At 50.4% G+C, this 19,101-nt stretch overlaps 2 protein-coding genes and 1 long non-coding RNA gene across 3 annotated transcripts in view; 2 read left to right on the top strand and 1 right to left on the bottom strand.

Annotated features, from left to right (window-relative positions):
- Window positions 1–19,101, top strand: part of LOC136794072 (uncharacterized) — a 321,393-nt gene that overhangs the window by 101,601 nt on the left and 200,691 nt on the right. The gene's annotated exons all lie outside the window — the stretch shown is intronic.
- On the top strand, window positions 1,390–18,180 carry LOC131755540 (ATP-binding cassette sub-family C member 6-like). Its single transcript, XM_067020299.1, has 8 exons — window positions 1,390–1,445; window positions 2,979–3,149; window positions 5,859–6,062; window positions 8,599–8,776; window positions 11,500–11,657; window positions 14,379–14,476; window positions 16,139–16,399; window positions 16,790–18,180. The coding sequence occupies exons 1-6, from the start codon at window positions 1,390–1,392 to the stop codon at window positions 14,383–14,385; spliced, it is 774 nt and encodes a 257-aa protein (XP_066876400.1). The 3' UTR covers window positions 14,386–14,476; window positions 16,139–16,399; window positions 16,790–18,180.
- Window positions 16,653–17,588, bottom strand: LOC131755583 (Golgi-associated RAB2 interactor protein 4-like; the record flags this gene model as incomplete). The annotated part of the gene is made up of 1 exon (XM_059062222.2): window positions 16,653–17,588. A coding segment is annotated over exon 1 (936 nt), but the record flags the coding sequence as incomplete, so codon positions are not given.

Here is a 19,101-nt window from a genome sequence, read left to right on the forward strand (position 1 = left end):
TCCAGGCTCCACCGCCACAGTCCCCTCCCTGTCAGCTGACCTCACTAAGCATTAGCAGGTCGGGCTCAAGATGCTTTTCCTCCCAGATGCTTTGCAGGTTCCAAAAGGATATTGACAGAGGGGGAACCTCTCCAGGCTCCCAGAAGGAAGCTCGGATGGTGGGATGGAGGCAGGGAACAGAAGGACTATTTTAAGACTGGGGGTGGAGAGGTAGGTATGGTCCATAACATGCAGGCAACTACTCACTTACTACTTAACCTGAGTGATTAGTTTCCTGGCTTTTAGTTTTCTTATCTGTTCAAGGGGTGGGGGGGGGGGATGCCATTAGCCCTAGCTCCTCATAGCTTGTGTGAGATGAGAAAAAAAATAGATTTATAGAAAAGAACTTAGCGAATTTCTTAAAAATGGTAAAATTTCCAGCAATATCAGTTATCCAGAGGATTTCAATCTCTTTCTAGTCCTGCCCACTTGCCTCACTCTTGCCCTCTCTGGCATCTCTGGAAACTTCTGTGAAGTGCTCAGAGCCTGAGGAACCTGGTTTGTGAAACTTTGGTCTAGAGAAATAAGCTCTCTAATAGGATTAATTAAACCCGGGTTAAACATAGCCCTGCCATCGAGTAGTTGATGACCTTGGACAAGTCGCTTGACCTCCCCGGGGCCAGGTGTTTCAGGGCACAGACAAAAGTAGCTCTGTGGAAAGTTACAGGGTTCCCCTGCATACTCTATTATTTTGTGGTGATTGTTATAGGTGGCTAAATCCCACAAATTAGAAGGAGCCAGAGAGAGACCGAGTCTGCTGGCTCCCATAGCTGAGAAGGTAGGTCTGGCCTCAGGTGTGGCTGGATCCAGGACTTTTTTTTTTTTTTTTTTTTTTTTTTTTTTTTTTTTTTGCGGTATGCGGGCCTCTCACTGCCATGGCCTCTCCCGTTGCGGAGCACAGGCTCCGGACGCGCAGGCCTAGCGGCCATGGCTCACGGGCTTAGTTGCTCCGTGGCATGTGGGATCCTCCCGGACCAGGGCACGAACCCGTGTCTCCTGCATCGGCAGGCGGATTCTCAACCACTGCGCCACCAGGGAAGCCCTGGATCCAGGACTTGAATGACGTCCAAATTCTTTCCCTCCATCTCTCAGCTCAGCTGTTGTCTGGGCACTGGTCTCTCTATAAACGCCTGTCCTGTATCATGCCAACTCAGCAACCCCTACTACCATCCACATAGACAATCCCAAGGAAGGCCCTTTGTTAGCTGGCTTGAATCCTGTGCCTCTCAGGGGCCAATCCCATGGCTGGAGAGCAGGCCCCATAATTGGTCGTCCCTTCAGAGCCACACAGGGAGGGGAAGAGCTGCTCCCCAAAGGAAGGGAGTATGTTTTGCAAAAGGGGTAAGTAATATGAGCAAATCAAAAGAGCAGCTCTCGCTCTCACCCCGGGCATATCTTGCTGTACGGTGAGTTTAAGTACAGCTGAAGTGACTTTTGAGTGGCAGAAATAATTCAAAAGGACCCTGGAGGTCTTGTCCACCCTCTCCCAGCTCTGGCCTCCCCTGCCAGCCTGGGAATGATAGTCACCCAGTGTTAGAGCTAGCACATAGAAACACTCTCCAGAACAGTTTGAGAATCCGTGAACAACTGACAGAAAGAGAGGAGGATGGCAGGGTTGTAGAGAGATCTGGTTCAGGCATTTTCTAAGCTGACTCATTACACACCAAGAGAACTTTGGTTTTATTTCTAAACTATTTTGCAGCCTTTGGGGGAAGGGAGAAGATGTCATCTTAAGAGGTCACAGACCAATCTGTCTGCTGGCCAAGTCAGGGTCACAGGTGTGTTTGGCCAGCATGGTGTCTTGTTGTTTAAGGTTTTTTTCTTTGTTTTGTTTTTGGAGAAGTCACCAACATTTAAAATGTTGGAGATGTCACAGGAAAATGTGGAATTTGGGCCTCTCTTAAAGTAGAATGGCAGTACTGGGCCACATCCCTGCATGGCAACAGGAGGGTGGATCTGGGTAGCAGCTTCCCCATTGAACAGGGCATGTGAGCTGCAGTCGCCACCACTCCCTTTGATATCCCCCAGCTTGCACCTGGCCACTCACTCACGCCCCCTGCCTTGGCCTGTGGTCATTTTTGGGTCCTGCACTAAATGGCTTTGGGGCCACAGACCAAAGACCAGCCACCAGTCTAGAGACCTTCCCTGATGGAAAGTGAGACCAGCTAGAAAGGAAGAAGTTTGTTCCCAAGCCTGCAGGCTGAACACAGTGACTCAGAATTTTGGTGTGAGCAGCTAGAACAGAACAGAGCAAAACATCCAGCGGGAAAGAGGCTTTCACAGTGGCCTCTTCACCCACCCCATTTTATGGATGGGAACACCGAGGCTCAGAGGGAAGGGCATTTGGACCTCGGTTTTCCTGCTCAAAGGCCAGGTTCTGGGCTTCCCTGGTGGCGCAGTGGTTGAGAATCCGCCTGCCGATGCAGGAGACACGGGTTCGTGCCCTGGTCCGGGAAGATCCCACATGCCGCGGAGCAACTAAGCCCGTGAGCCATGGCCGCTAGGCCTGCGTGTCCGGAGCCTGTGCTCCGCAACGGGAGAGGCCACAACAGTGAGAGGCCCGCATACCGCAAAAAAAAAAAAAAAAAAAAAAAAAAAAAAAAAAAAAAAAAAAAAAAAATCAAAGGCCAGGTTCTATCAACCAAACCAAATCATTTCCTTCCTTCCTTTGCTTCCTTCCACAAATCTTTATTAATAGCAAGCAGTAGGCCCTTTGCACACATCACTCCCTCTGTTTTTTCCCATTCACTGGACAAGTATTTATTGAGCCACTTATGCATTCAGGTGCTGAACTCGGTGCTGGGGGAAATACGAGTAAAAAGAAAATACAAGCAGGAAGCCTACCCACCTGGGTCCCACTTTAGGCGGGGCCGGAGGCGGCGGGGGCGGGGCGGGGCGGGGCGGGGCGGCGGGGTTGGCCCTGGTTGGCACTTGCCCAGCCCAGTGGGTGTGCAGCAGCAGCTGAGTCAGGACCAGCACCCAACATCGGGCATCGAGGCACGGTGCGGACGCCGCGCTGGCCTTGCCTCCGACCCGGACCGACCCCGGGCAAATTGTGGGTGCCAAGGAGAGGCCACATCTCAGGGCTACGGAGGTGACAAGGGAGAGAGGTGAGCGCAGGGTTAGAAAAATGGCTGAATTGCAAATCCCGGAAGGGGAGGCTGGGGTGTGGGGGTAGGCTTCAAGACAGGGGTAGAAAGTTAACATTTGCTTATTTCTTAGCAAACCGGGTGGTAAAGACTGGTTCCTTATAGCCTCTTGTGCTAAAAATACCACTTTTCCTTTGGACTGCCTGCTGAGATTTGTCCCTCCCCTCCATCCTGAGGAGATGCTGAGAGGATTCTTGAGGGGAAGGGAGGGAGGGACTGGACGTCTGGCTTGTGGTGGAGGGGTATTCACACTGCTGGCTGGGCCTTGGGGGTAAAAAGGCTGACTTCCGGGGTCTCAACCCACCTCTCTGAAAAAGGAGGCCCAGGCACACCACCGATCGATCCTTCAGCTAGTTCAGGTGGAGTGGGACTAGGCGGTTTGCTTTGCTGGACAACAGGAAACTTGTATCTGTTTAAACTGGGCCAAGAGACTAGTTGCACCTGGTCCTAGTGAAAGCAACCAACAGGTTAAGTCCAGTGTCACGAGGAGATCTTGAAAAGTTCAGTCTATTCCCAGGTAGTGAGTGCTTGATTCAGTGCCTGATCTGTGCCAGGCCCTGTTCTGATGCTGGGGATACAGCAGTAAACAAGACAGCCGTGGCCTCTTGTTCCAGAAAGCTGCTTTTTGGTGGAGAAGACAGATAATTGCAAGTTGAAGTAAATGCTGGGACAAAAAACAAGGGACTGGGATAGAGGACCAGAGCTCCTTTAGTTGTAGGCTGCAGGGAAAGTGTCTTTGAGGAGGTGATGTTGAAATTGAAGTCAAGCCTTGGGAAGAGCGGGGCAGAGACATTCCAGACCATGGAGAGTCTGTGCTGAAGTCCTGAGAAAGGTAAGTTGTGGATGTGTCAAGGAGCTGAAAGAAAACCAGAGAGGGACTTCCCTGGTGGTGCAGTGGTTAAGAATCCGCCCGCCAATGCAGGGGACACGGGTTCCAGCCCTGGTCTGGGAAGATCCCACATGCCGCAGAGCAACTAAGCCTGTGTGCCACAACTACCGAGCCCGAGTGCCCCAACTTCTGAAGCCCGTGCTCCTAGAGCCCGTGCTCCGCAACAAGAGAAGCCACCGCAATGAGAAGCCTGCGCACCGCAACGAAGACAACGCAGCCAAAAATAAATAAATAAATAAATTTAAAAACAGAGAAAGAAAAAAGAAAACCAGAGAGGACCAGGATGAAGTGGGGAGGTGGGCAGGGGCCAGGCCATGCAAGACTGTGTCTAGGAATGGAGAGTTTTTATTAAACCATTGAAGGGTTTTATGAAAAAAAAAAAAGTAAAAAAGTCCACCCACCTGGAGGTCTAACAGAACAGATAAGAAAAGGAGAGAGTTGGAGACAGTGAACATGGCTATGAAGGCAATGAATTAAATGGTGTGATACGATGGGGAGGGGTGGTCAGGGGTAGCGTTTATAAGAAGGTAGCATCCTTTTGGCATTCAAGACCCAAATAGCAAGACGTGAGCGGCAGGCATGCCCAGCTCACGATGGAGGCCAAGTCACAACTCTCCAGAGATGCCAAACTAAACAACAAGCCGGGTCAAGGGGTGAGGGGCAAGACCTTGACCTTGTTAATGAGGGTCTGGGTACCTGCACTCATCAAGGGTTTTTTTTTTTCCTTTTTCCTTTCTTTTTAATTTTTGGGTGGGGGGTGTGGGGCTCACAAAGAGGCTCTCTGTGAATCGTGAGTCAAGATGTGGGCTTAAATCCCTGCTCCGTCCTCTATGTGTGACCTCGGGCACCTGTCACACCTCTCAGAGCCTCAGTCTCCTCCAAGGTAAAATGGGGACCCCATGACACCCATGGGGCAGGGAGGTTGAGAGGAGTTGATGAGCTTGTGTGTGTAAAGGGCTGATCCCAGTGCCTGGCCCTGGGTCCCAGCTCTGAAAACAGCACTGAAATTCTGATAACCCTGTAAGTTGTCAGAGCTGGAAGGGACTCAGAGAGTGGGGCCAGCCCCATCCTTTTGCATATGAAGACAGAGAGGGGAGCAGCCTGCCCAAGGCCACACAGCAACTGCACTGTCAGTAGCTGCATCACTGCCAGCCTCTCCCTATGGCCTAAACCAGCCTGCTTCCAGAAAGGCCCTCTGGCTTCCTCCCCTCCCTCCTTCCCCCTTCCTCTCCCTGTGGCCTCTGATGATGATCATGGGCCAGGGATCTTAGGCATCATGGCTGCCTGAGCTTCCATCTGTGGTTTCACTCAGACCAGGTGTGCCAGGCCCACAGACCTCATCTGTGATTCTAAACCCATTCTGAACCAGTTCTAAACTACCTCAGGGCTGGCTGGTTGTGGAAGAAGGGGAGGGCTGCGTAAGGGATCAAAAAGTTCTGGGCTCTGAAGGTTGGGATCAAATCCCAGTTCTTACACTTCTCAGCTGTGTGCCCTTGGACAAGTTGACCTTCTGAACCTCAGTTTCCTCATGTATGAAATGGGGTTACACCTGAGGGCACTTCTCCAGGGTTTTTCTTATAGGGGCACTAATCCCATTCCTGAGGGCTGCACCTGCATGACCTAATCACCTCCCAAAGGTCTCACCTCCTAATACCATCACACTGGCGATTAGTTTCAACATGAATTTGGGTGGTGGTGGTGGTGGTGGGGCGTGGGGTGGGGGAGACCCAAACATTCAATCTTTTACAAGGACCCAGAGCTGATTTGTCCTCTCCCCTAAGGCACACCAAGGCGACAACATTTAAAAGGAAAGGAAACCACGGTGCGGAGAACCCAGAGACGGAGACCCTCCTGCAGCAACAAGGGGGCAAGAGGGGCCCACTGCTGAGGGCCATCTGGCAGGTGGGCCGCTCCACCTTCCTCCTGGGGACCCTCAGCCTCATCATCAGTGATGTCTTCAGGTTCACGGTGCCCAAGCTCCTCAGGTGGGTCCAGGCCTTGGGTGCCTCGCTGAGGCTGGTGGTCCCATTAACGGCGTCCTTCCAGGGCCAGGGGACCTTCAGCCCTCCTCCTGCCTCTGCCTAGACCTCTGGTGCTCAGGGCACTGAGGGTGGGTGAAAAGGATACTCAGGAAGGACCAATTAAACAAGAAAGTGAGTGACCTTGGGGAGGGAAAACGAGTGAATTCTAGCCTGACTCTATCCGTTTGCTTTTGCTATACAACAAAGCCCCTCAAAAGTGAGGGGCTTAGGGCTTCCCTGGTGGCGCAGTGGTTGAGAGTCCGCCTGCCGATGCAGGGGACACGGGTTCGTGCCCCGGTCCGGGAAGATCCCACATGCCGCGGAGCGGCTGGGCCCGTGAGCCGTGGCCACTGAGCCTGCGCGTCCGGAGCCTGTGCTCTGCAACGGGAGAGGCCACAGCAGTGAGAGGCCTGCATATCTCAAAAAAAAAAAAAAAGTGAGGGACTTAAAGCCACTTCTTTAGCTCATGATCCTGTGGGTCAGCAATTCAAGCTGGCTTCAGCTGGGTGATTCTTCTTTTCTTGGCTGGGTTCACTCATCTGTCTGCAGTCACCTGTGGGGCTGGCTGGGGACTGGCTGGTCCAAGACAGTCCCAGCTGGGATATCTTGTCTCTGCTCCGGTGGTCTCTCATCCTCAAAAGGCTAAATCCGGCTTGTTCACGGGGCCATTTGGCAGGATTCCAAGACAAAGCAAAAGTTGCATTTTCTCGTGAGGCCAAAGCTGGTTGCACAGCCAGCCCAGATTCAAGAGGTGGCATGTTAGTGTGTTAGGGCTGCCATAACAAAGCACTACAAACTGGGTGACTTTAAACAACAGAAATTTTTTTCTGGTGCTTATCTTTTCTACTGTTCTTTCTTTTCTTTTTTAATTGAAGTACAGTTGATTTACAATGTTGTGTCAGTTTCAGGTATACAGCAAAGCGATTCAGTTATATTGTACATACATATGTCAATATATTCTTTTTCAGGTTCTTTTCCCTTATAGCTTATTACAAAATATTGAGTAAAGTTCCCTGTGCTATACAGTAGGTCCTTGTTGGTTATCTATTTTATAATAGTAGTGTATATATGTTAATCCCAAACTAATTTATCCCCACCCCTTTTCTCTTTGGTAACCATGAGTTTCTCTTCTATGTCTATGGGTCTATTTCTGTTTTGTATATAAGTTCATTTGTATCATTTTTTTTAGATTTCACATATAAGTGACATCATATGATATTTGTCTTTCTCTGACTTACTTCATTTAGTATGATAATATCTAGGTCCATCCATGTTGCTGCAAATGGCACTATTTCATTCTTTTTTATGGCTGAGTAATATTCCATTGCATACCTATACCACATCTTCTTTATCCATTCAGTGGACCTGGAGGTTGCTTCCATGTCTTGGCTATTATTGTAAATAGAGCTGCAGTAAACACTGGGATGCACGTTTCTTTTCAAATTAGAGTTTTCTCCAGATATATGCCCAGGAGTGGGATTGCTGGATCATAGGTCAACTCCATTTTTAGTTGTTTAAGGAACCTCCGTATACTGTTCTCCATAGTGGCTGCCCCAATTTACATTTCCACCAACAGTGTAGGAGGGTTCCCTTTTCTCCACACCCTCTCCAGCATTTATTATTTGTAGACTTTCTGATGATGGCTATTCTGACTGGTGTGAGGTGATACCTCATTACAGTTTTGATTTGCATTCCTCTAATAATTAGCGATATTGAGCATCTTTTCATGTGCGTTTTGGCCATCTGTATGTCTTCTTTGAAGAAATGTCTATTTAGATCTCTGCCCATTTTTCAATTGGGTTGTTTTTTTGATATTGAGCTGTATGAGCTGTTTGTATGTTTTGGAGATTAATCCCTTCTCGGTCACATCGTTTGCAAATATTTTCTCCCATTCTGTAGGTTGTCTTTTCGTTGTGTTTATGGTTTCCTTTGCTGTGCAAAAGATTTTAAGTTTAATTAGGTCCCATTTAAACAACAGAAGTTTTTGTCCTCACGTTACTGGAGGCTAGATGTCCAAGATCAGTGTTGTTTCTTCTGAGGGCTCTCTCCTTGCCCAGACAGCTGCCTTGTCGCTGTGTCCTCACGTGGTTTTTCCTCTGAGCACATGCACCCCTGGTGTCTCCTTATGTGTCCAAATTTCCTCTTCTTACAGGGACACCAGTTGTATTGGATTAAGGCCCATCCTAACGGCCTCATTTTAACTGAATCACCTCTTTAAAGGTCCTATTTTCAAATACACAGTCGTATTCTGAGGTACTGGGGGTTTGGACTTTAACATATAAATTTTGTGACGACACAGTTCAGCCCATAACAGGTGGCAGTAAAAACTTCACCTGTTGATTGGTGGAGACGCAAGTCACGCTGAAAATGAGTGTGGACAGTGGGGGAAATGATTGCAACCATTTTTGTGGAAAACAAAAAAGAACCCCATACTGTCTGGTCCTCCAGACCTGGCCAGGCTTAGGCAGAGGCAATAGCCATGGGTGCCCTTTCTCACCAGCCTCTTCCTGGAGTTTATTGGTGACCCCAAGACCCCAGCCTGGAAGGGCTGTCTTCTCGCCATGCTGATGTTCCTCTCTGCCTGCCTGCAAACACTGTTCGAGCAGCAGCACATGTACAGACTCAAGGTGCTACAGATGAGGCTGCGAATGGCCATCATGGGCCTGGTGTACAGAAAGGTGAGCCGCAGGGGAGAGGCGTGGCCTTTCCTCTCTCTCCATCCTGTCCCAATTCACAGACAAATGTTCCAGCCAAGAAGTGGAATGTTCCTGAACCGTTACTGTCATCAGTGCCTAAAACCACACTCATTCATCACTTTACTCATGTTTGCCCACACCACACCCTCACCTTCTTGGCTATTTCTGTAAGGCTTGCGTGATCTGACCCTGGCACCTCTTCTAGCTGATTACGTCACACACTTCCTTCACACTTCTTTCACTTTCCTCCGGCCCCACAGGTCTTCTTTCAGTTCCTCAAGCACGCCAAACAATCTCCCACCTCAGGGCCTTTGCACTTGCTGTTCCCACTGCCTGGGCACCCTTTCCACAACTCTTCATGTAGTGAACACTCACCCCCCTGAGGATAAATAAAGGGCTAACCAACGGGCTCTGTGGAAACTGGATAAAGGTGGACTGTCAGCTATTTTACCCGGTAACACTGCTTACAATTAAAATGACCCCTGACCCCTTGGTAAATTGCATCTGGGCTGAAAGTTCTGCCAATGAACTATGATACCCGGAGGTAAGCCATAGCATTGGGCTTGGGCTTCTCTCTGCAGTGATTCTTGTCCCCTTGGGGGACCTTGGAACCGAAACCTGTGAGGCTGCTGCTCTAAGAGATGTTGGCCCCTCTGGGGTCTGGAGCATCTGAGCAAGGCAGTCCTGTGTAAGCCCCTTTCTCTCACACCTGAGCTGTCACTTGGGAAAGAAGGGGGCAAAGGGATCAGCTCCTGGGTGGCCGTGTAGCTCCTGAATTTCAGGCCACATCCCCCTGAGCACACTGGAGCTGGTGTGGCCTGTCCGGTCTCGGGAGTCCACACATGGAGCTGAGGCTGCAGGAAGATGACCCGAAGGCTTTGCTCTTCCCATCCCCACCCTTGGGGCAGCCGCCTTCATCACCTGATGAGGTCATACCCCTCCACTCTGCCCTCTGGGCTGCTTCTGTTTTAACTGTGTCTTCTTACTTTCTGTATCTGGTGCTTTGACATCTGGGGTCTTGCTGACCCTGGAGGGACTGCCCCTCTGTCCCTCCCAGGATCAGCCAGTTCCCAGAGATGCTAAGAGACTCATCTGAAAGCATCTCTTTCACATGCAAGCCAACCAATCCAGAGCTCACACCCCAACTGCCTCCTTTTTGGGCCCTAACACTCTAGGCCACTATCCCCTGCCTTAATCGCCCCGGGGCAGGGTACCAGACAATGAGGCCCAGCTCCTATGCCAAGAGCCCGGTGGAATTATTCCAACTAGCCAATCCTAAACCTGCTTACCCTGCCTGACCTTCCCATGAAAACCACAACAAGCTCTTGCCTGTGGTCCCCCCAACCCTGCAGCATCCTGGTGCTTCCCCAGTGGCCCCCTCATAGCGTGGGGTGCCCCCTCCTCTTGAGATCTGTGAGTATAATAAACCCTCTTGTCAAGGGCAGTCTTCTCTGATCTGTGGGCTTGCCGTGCCTGAATAATGATAAAAACCTATATTTGAAAACACTTCTTCATGGCACTCATCATAATTACTATTAAAGGATGAACTATGTACATCTTTATTTAATTTTGTCCCCCAGCTCAAACTCCACTCCGAAGAGAGCAAGTGCCCTGCCTCTGTTGATCACAGTACTCACCTCAGAGTGAGGCCCAGAGCAGGTGCTCGGTAAAGATTTGAAGATTTTTTTTTCAGATTTCTACACTCAATCATTGCCAGCTCACCACTTCACCCCCTCACTTCTTCCCTGACACACTCAGCAGAGAGAGAGAGGGGACTGCAAGTAGAACGTAGCATTCAACAGGTTGGAAGGGGTCCACTGTGACCCCAGAGTTAGGGCAAATTTGGGGCTGCCAGAAAACCAGCTTGGTGTCTGAGAGGCACACTGAATGCCTGCAGGGGTCAGTCTAACACCCTGTCTAGCCCATGTCGTGCCTCTGTCATCCTGGATTCCAATCCTGGCCCAGTCACTTAGGAGCCCTCTGGCTTTGGGCAAATTGGTCAATTTCTCTGTGCCTCAGTTTCCTTAGCTGTGAAATGGGGTTAATAATTCTGCATCTCACTGATTCTAGTCTCACGTTTTTTTTCTCTTTTTAACTTCTGAAATCAAGATGTTTTAATTTAGTTGGCATTGATGTTTTTTCCCATAGTGATACAAAAGTAGAGAGTACTTTATCCACAGTGTTTTAGATTGAATGAAATATGGCAGTACCCGCTCCATACAGTTGTCTGATGTGCCCCATCACGGAAAATGGTGAAACTGTTAGTTTATTGAGCACAGTGCCTAGGCTGTAGCGCTCAGCAGATGACCACCATTATCAGCATTATCACCATTATCAACTATTGCTTTCACCACTCGCTAGTAGTATGTTATTAATTGTTATTAGTCCAGTGCTTTAGGGGTTTCAGGGTATTTTCATTTTTGTCTTCTCCCTGGAGTCTCACAATGGGAGGTTAGCTGAGGAGATTTTATTAGCCCACTTTGCAGATGAGTGAACTGAGGCTCAGATGGTAAAGAAATCTGCCTCAGCCAGCAGGGGCAGCACAGCTTAGACCCCGGCCTGCTGGGTGGCTGTTCTCTTGCTCAGTCCAAGCCGTGGGCCTCCCTCCCTCCTGGGCCCTTCCTCCCTCGTGGTCCTCCCTAACTGCCCCTCACCCTCTCCTTCCCTCCCTCCTGACTCAGGTCTCCATCTTCTGCCCCTCCCAGGTCCTGGCTCTGTCCAGCAGCTCCAGAAAGGCCAGCGCAGTGGGGGACGTGGTCAACCTGGTGTCTGTGGATGTGCAGCGGCTGACTGAGAGCATCACCTACCTCAACGGGCTGTGGCTGCCGCTCATCTGGATCATCATCTGCTTTCTCTACCTCTGGCAGGTGTTCTGGGGCAGAGAGAGCTGGGATTTGAGTTGAATCCTCCTCACCCCCCCTCCCCATCCTCCTCCCCCTCCACGTCCCCCTCCTCCTCCTCCTCCTCCTCATCCTCCCCCACCTCCTCCTCCCCCTCCTCCTCCTCCTCCTCCTTCCTCACCTCCTCCCACTCCTCCTCCTCAATCCTATCTCCATCTGCACACTGCGGGCTGATGTAATGGGCAAAGTCTTAGATGAGGATGACCTTCACTTCACCTTGGGCTGGATGCTCACCTCTCAGGGCCTCAGTTTCCTCATCTGTATGATGATGATGGTGATGACATTGGCACTTTTTGGGTGTGATATCGGGGTAACAAGTGAGCAGATTAGGCATGTTTTGAAGTTACCAGTAATGGTAGGGCACCATCACCACCACCACTACCAACAACAAAAAAAAGGGAAAGAAAATTTAGGGGAAAGAATTTACTACTTGGTTTTCAAAAAGCATTAAGTAGCCAACCAGGCCAAAAAAAAAAAAAATCAGAACTTTTTCTAACTTTCTTATATCTGTTTTGTGGTGCAGGATTTTCTTTTTTCTTTTTAATTAAAATCACAGACTTTGTAGTGGGACTGCCTGGGTTCGAAACCTGCTTTCAGCACTTGCTAGTTGTAAAACCTTCCAGTAAGTAACTTAGCCTCTCCGTGCCTCATTTCCTCAGTGGCAAAGTGAGGACTGTAATTAACCGAAGTGCCCCAGCCCTTGAGTTGCTGAGGAATTAAATGAGCTAATACCTGTGAAGCACTTAGATAGCATCTGGGACACAGCTATACCCTATAGGTGTTTAATTGTCTTGTTGGTTATGCATGGGGGTGGGGCAGTTCATTTGAAGATCTTCTTCAGCTCTGCTCCATGAGGGCTGGTTCCAGGCTCACAGACTTTTCTGTAAAGGAGCAGATTGTAGATATTTTAGACGTTAGGGGCCATAGGGTCTCTCTCAAAACTATTTAACTCTTCCCTTCTAGTGCACAAGCAGCCACAGGCAATACTAATCAAACAGGCCTGGTGGTGTTCCAATAAAATTGCTTATGGACACTGAAGTTTGAATTTCATGTAATTTACACATATCATGAAATCATCTTCGTTTGATTTTCTTCAATCATTTTAAAATGTAAGAACAATAAACAATCTTTGTATGGCTTGAGGTCGGCATATAAACAGGTGGAGAGATCTGGCCCATGTGCTGTGTTTCACAGGCCCCTGGGTGAGTGTATCAACGGCATATTGATTGTGAGTGAGTGTGGAATGCTCCAGAATACCAGCTGTGTGTTATCATCATTATTGTACCTCTGCTACTGCCCCAGTGTCCCCACAATAAGGGCTTGGGGCCTGGACACTTTTGGACTTGCTACCTTGCAGTCTAGGACCTAGCATACAGAGGGTGCTCAGCAAGTGCATAACTGTTGGCTGTTATTATTAGAGAGAAAGGGAGGAAGGACACTGGGGAAAATGCAGGGCAGTTAAACAGGCCGACCCGTGACTCAAGTGAAACTGCAGACAACACACCCATCACTTTCCCTGACTCTTGGCAGGTGGTCCTAACATCAGAAAGTCACCATGAGACCCTGGTAAAGGGGGAGCGGTAGGAATTGGGGTTGCTACCGTTAGCATTTGTAGCATTTTTGCCAGAGAGAGTGTATTTAACCTTCTGTTCACATTCCTTTGACTATTCTCCCAGCCCCGGCTGTAGGCAGGTGTTTGCCTTCTGGGCACCTGTCCATTTGGACACTGGGAGGCGCAGTTGCTGCATAAATGAAACACTGGCTTGCTAGGGTGTCAAGATTAGAAACTAAACATTCTTAGGGGCTGAGAGCTGAAAATGAGGCCCACAGACTGAAGAGTGGGGTGGGGCTCGTCTAGAGAATGGACCCAAATGACGTCAGGAGGAATCTCACATTACAGCCACTTAAAAATCATTTACCCTACTCTCCAGCTCCACATTTTCCAGATAGAGAGATGAAAGAGGGAGGGAAGATAACTGTCCCAAGTCACAGAGCTGGGGGGTAGGGCTGCCAGACAAAATACAGGATGTCCAGTTAAAGATGAATTTCAGATAAACAGAAGAATTTTTATTATAAGTATATCCCAAACATGACATGGGATATACTTATACTAAAAACTTATTTGCTGTTTATCTGAAATGAAAATGTCACTGGGCAGGCAGTTTAATATAATTATTTGCTAAATCTGGCAACCCTTGTCAGGGGATAATCATTGATTGTATGACACCAGCACTCACTACAGGCAGAGTGGGAATAGCTCCATTTCCATTTAATGTGAGCAACTGCAGCTTAGGGAGGGTCAGTAACTTGCCCAAGGCCACACCAGTGTGTGTAAAGTCAGCATTTGAACCCAGATCCCGATTCCAGAGTCTGTCTTCACCGTTCTAGCCAGGCGCTGCCCATCTACGTGCATGACCCGTCTTGACTGTGACCCTGCCCCCATTCCATTTTGTGAGGTGCATCATTCCCCCTCTCTCCCATCCCTAACGAAGATGGACTCCATCTTCCACAGGTATTTCCATCTAAGGAGCCCATGAGTCCTGGTCTCTATAACCTGGTAGCTGCCCTCATTGGACTCTCTGACACCTCCCTGACTTAGGGCCCAAGTCTGAGCCTCCCCCCACCCCCGTAATGACAGCTGGGCTTCTGGAATTGTCTCGTGACATCCTGCCCTTTGTCTCCAGCTTCTAGGACCCTCGGCCCTCACCGCCATCGCTATCGTCCTGAGCCTTCTCCCTCTGAATTTCTTAATCACCAAGAAGAGGAACCACCATCAGATTTGGTATGGAGAAACCCTTCTGAGTAGGGCATTCCAAAGTTTAATTAGTGGCTGCAGGAGGACTGGACGCTGGGTGTTCCAGGAGTGGACGCTGGAATTCCAGGTGGGAGCCTGTTTATGGCTGCAGCGTGGGTCATGCCAGAGGCTAGAGGTAGAAGCCAGGGAGCCAGACGCAGCTCAGGGGTGGTCTGGATGCTCTCGAGAGAAGGCCAGCTAAGAGCTGTGAGCTCACTGAAGTCCGATAACCGGCTCCCAGCCCCCACCCCTCCCTCCGCTCAGTCTAGTAAAATTGATGCTCATCTCTGTAGTTTTGGAACATGATGGTAAGAATGCTGGTGCCTCGGGTTCTTGTGCCGGTCCTATCTCAGGCTTGTTTGCTTGCCTCCTTCCCGTGCCCCGGACAGGGCTTTGCCTAAAGAAGTGGGCTGGTGGATGACTGTTCTGCAAAGATCCCATGTGCGACTGGAGCAGGTTACCTTCTCTGAACCTCAGTGTTCTTATCTGGAAAGTAGGCATATCGTTCCTTCTTTTCCTAATAACCAAACCAGCGTTCTTGTACTTTACCTTAAATAAGTGTAATTTAAAGATGCCAAGCCTTTCTGACATCACCTTTGTGCATAAAGAAAAGTGAAAAATAGAGAAAGGCATTGGCAATAACTTCATCACAAGTGCCGCGATGCTGATTTCAGAGTTAGTAAAATGTGAAAAATACACCACCTGTGTACCTACCATCTTGCCTAAGAGACGGAGCGATTCCCAGCAGCACTGACAGCCTTGTGTCAACCTCCTTGACCTAGCCTTTCCACCCTAGAGAAAACTGTCCCGAATTTTGTGTTTACTCTTCCCTCACGTTTAGCTACAGTTGTTTTTAAAATATGTACCCTATGCAATGCATTGTTTGAGCTTGTTTCAGAATGGTTCCGTGAGTGGAATTGTATCCCATTCTTTTGATGTTTTTAAAAATCAGGAGAAGTTGATCTATGCTAATGTGTGTAGCTCATTTATGTTTCACTATTGAATATTGCACTCACTTCATAGTCTGCTGTATTAATTCTGTTGATGGAAATGTGGGCTGTTTCCTGTGTTTTGCTGTTAAGTTATTTTTGCTATACACATTCTCACAGTTGTTCCTTAGAACATGTGTGTTTCTCCAGGGTATATACCTGGGAAGGGAACGGCTAAGTCTAGGTGAGAGTGCTTGCTGTTCTGATTGCTAGCCACTACTGCTGCCCTTATTTCTGTCCACTGAATAGCCCGAGGGGACATGCGTCCCTGTTCTTGCTTTGTTTACAGGCCTTCAGAGGGAATAAGCGTTTATAAAAAACAATACGGGCATAATGAAGGAGAGCTTCCCAGGCCATAGTCTGACTTTCCACCATGGCTGTGGGGGGGGGGGGCAAAGCCAGAAAGGAGTGGAGGCCAGATGGAGCACCGCTGTTGGCGCTGAGCATGTGTGTGAGGTGGGGCTGCGCTTGACTGGACACTGGGTCTCAGACTGTGGCGCAGCTGACCTCCCAGAATCCACTGTGAGGCTCCGTCTGGGCTTCGGGACCTAGAAAGTCAGACAGAACACGGCATGCATTCTCAGATTTTTATTTCAATTTCCGTAGGAAGCTGCAATGGGCTCTCCAGGGGTATTTCCCTGAGCCCTGGTTCCCTTTGCAGCTCCCAGCTCTAGGTCCTTCAACGGTCGCTGGCTCCGTGGTCTCAGATGTCACACCACCAGTGATTTCCAGGCCCTGGCCACTCTCTGCTGTCTCTGTGATGGCCTCCATTCGGGTCCCTTCCACTGCCTTCGGCGGGATGCTCACATATTCCTCGCGTGAGGAGGCCACACTGTCTTTGTCGTAAGCTTGGCTCTGACATTCCTGAAGAAAGAGCCGATCCTGCTGAGTCTCTTGGTGATGGAACCTGAACTTGCTGTAGGTAAGCTCCTGCCCGATTTGTGCGAGGTCCTGGACTCGTTGGTGATGGGAGCACGGCTGATGGCTTTGTGAGCAGTGCCCTGCTTGTTGTCCCCCGGGCTGCCGTGGCCTTTCTCCTTTTGGTCGTCTCTAGTGGCTCTCTGGCTGCCTGAGCCCGGGCCGGCTGCTTTTTGGATGGTCTTGTTCCCCGCAGTGCCCCCAGTGGCTGTGTTGGTTTTACTTGCTCCTGGACCCTTGCTGGCTGTGGCTGCTATGGCCGCGCTCTGCTCTTCGGGGGCAGGAGACTGGATCTCTGCCACGCTCAAAGCACCCGCTGCGGTGCCGCCTGCCACCCCTGCTGTCTCCACCTTTGTCGTTGCCCGCGATGCTGACTCTTTGTCAAGCACTGTAGGTTTTGCTTTGGCAGTGGCCACATCGGACATGGTATCGGGCTTGTGGGAGTCCAGTTGGATCCCCTCCCCGCCAGCAAAAGCTGCAGACCCGACCGCGGCCACCTCAGAGGGCGTGTGGAGGCTCCTGATGCTCACCTGGTCCTCATCCCACTCTCCTTGGAAATCCTCCACTGCCGGGCTCCTCCCGTCCTCCTCCTCCTCCTCGAACAGAGTCCTGCAGATCATGTCCCCGGCTGGAACGGCGTAGGTGCGGCTGTGACCGTCCACTGGTGGTCGCAGGAGGTAAATCAGCTCTTCCCAGTAGGCGAAGAGGTCTTCCTGCGCGTCCAGAGGGGCACACAGCTGCAGGTAGAAGGAGCGGCCAGTGGCAAACTTCACGCGCAGCTGTCGTTTGTCACGATCGTGTGTGGAGATCCTTACAAACTTCAAGGGAAGGAGCCTGGTGAGCTCTAAGGTTTTGGCAACCTTGTGGCTCTTCCCCTTGGTGGGCTGGCTGTGCTCAGCGTGCTGTTCACAGCCGGTGGCCCGTCGGGCCAGCAGCATGATGTCTGGGAGTGGGAGGACGGGGCTGATGGATGCGATGCCCACGGTCACCGTGCAGACACAGTTGTGCATGTCAATCACGTGTCCCCTCTTCGTGATCTGGATAAAGTCGCTCTCGAATATCGGCGCGTACTTGAATATGTCGTATTCGCCGTTGTGCAGTTGCTGCTGCAGCTCCCCCATGGTGCTTTTGAACAGGCCCAGCCCGGTGCTGCTCTGGGCCGTGTGATACGGGAGCAGAGAGTCCCCACTCATGGCTGTCTTCGATCACTGCCAGGCAGCGTGGTTAAGGCGGGCCCCTGGCTCTTCCCTCCCTCGGCCTAATGGGCCGAAGAGCAGAGCGAGCTGCGGTGCTCCTGCGTCACGCAGGCAGCCTTACGGCAGGTCTTCCAAGCCCAGCCCACAGGCCCCCACCTTTGCCTCAGGGTCTCCCAGAGGCAGGGGTGTGGGTAGGGGCACCGATGGTCACAGCGGGGACTCTGTAGGGCGCCTGGACCCCAGGCTGAATCTCTTCAAGTGTGTAGAGAGGTATGGTAGGCTCCCCCTCGGCCTCAGCTCACTTCCGCTTCTGGGTTTTTATCTCCCCAAGCGGCTGTGAACGTCAGTCCTAGTGAGAGAAGTAACCACTTTCTCGGCCTAAGGCCCTGGCACAGCCTATTTATCCTCTGATGCCCTTTGTGACCTATCACTGTCACATAGCCCTTTGACTCATCCCCCAGTTGCCCCGCCCCGCCCGCCCAGTGCAGGGCCCCCATCCTCTCCCAAACGTGCCATTGCCCCCGCGGAGGACAGGCCCATGCTGCCAGCGACTGAGCTGGCTACTAGAATAAAAATGTCTTCAACTGGGAAAATTTTGTGTGGGTCCTTTTTCTTTTCCTCCCCTAGATTTAGCTACTGGATGAAATCTATAGGAATGTATGATGATGGGCTAAATTTGAACCATTTAAGCCCATGGTTTAATTGTATCGAATAACGTAGAGCTGGCGGTGGCGATCCTTAGTCTGTCCTTTCATAAAATCTCAGTAAACGTCGATGGTGATTTTTAATAATAACATTAAAAATTGGTAGGAGGAGGCAAGAAAAGATAGAGACAGACAGAAGACTACATTAACTATTTAGGGGTTCTGGCTGCTAAGATCAGGAAAGGAACCTCAGATCCAGAACTGCCCTCCAAGCCCAGAAACCGTGAGGTCTCACCAAAGATTTCTCTTCTTGTTTTGTTTTTTTTTTTCCACTGCGTTGGGTCTTTGTTGGTGCACGAAGGCATTTTCTAGTTGCGGCAAGCGGGGGCTACCCTTCGTTGTGTTGTGCAGGCTTCTCATTGTGGTGGCTTCTCTTGTGGCAGAGCACGGGCTCTAGGTGTGCATGCTTCAGTAGTTGCAGCACGCGGGTTCTCGGGTAGGTGGGCTTCAGTCATTGTGGCGCGTGGGCTCAGTAGTTGTGGCTCCTGGGCTCTAGAGCGCAGGCTCAGTAGGTGTGGTGCACGGGCTGAGTTGCTCCACGGCGTGTGGGATCTTCCCCGACCAGGGATCGAACCCCATGTCCCCTGCATTGGCGGGTGGGTTCTTAATCACTGTGCTACCAGGGAAGTCCTCACCAGAGATTTCTATGAGACTTCTCTCCTGGACAGTTGCACGTGCAAGCCCCTCACCTGACTGAGTGAGATGGGTTGTAGTTTTTTATGATCAGCAAAGCCTAAGTAAATCAATGCCCACGTGGGAAGTCCTCAGTCATCTTTCAACTGCCCGTTCAAATGGTACCTCCTTTG

This window comes from Kogia breviceps, chromosome 1, assembly GCF_026419965.1.
Source record: "Kogia breviceps isolate mKogBre1 chromosome 1, mKogBre1 haplotype 1, whole genome shotgun sequence".
In the NCBI taxonomy this organism is placed as follows: domain Eukaryota; kingdom Metazoa; phylum Chordata; class Mammalia; order Artiodactyla; family Physeteridae; genus Kogia; species Kogia breviceps.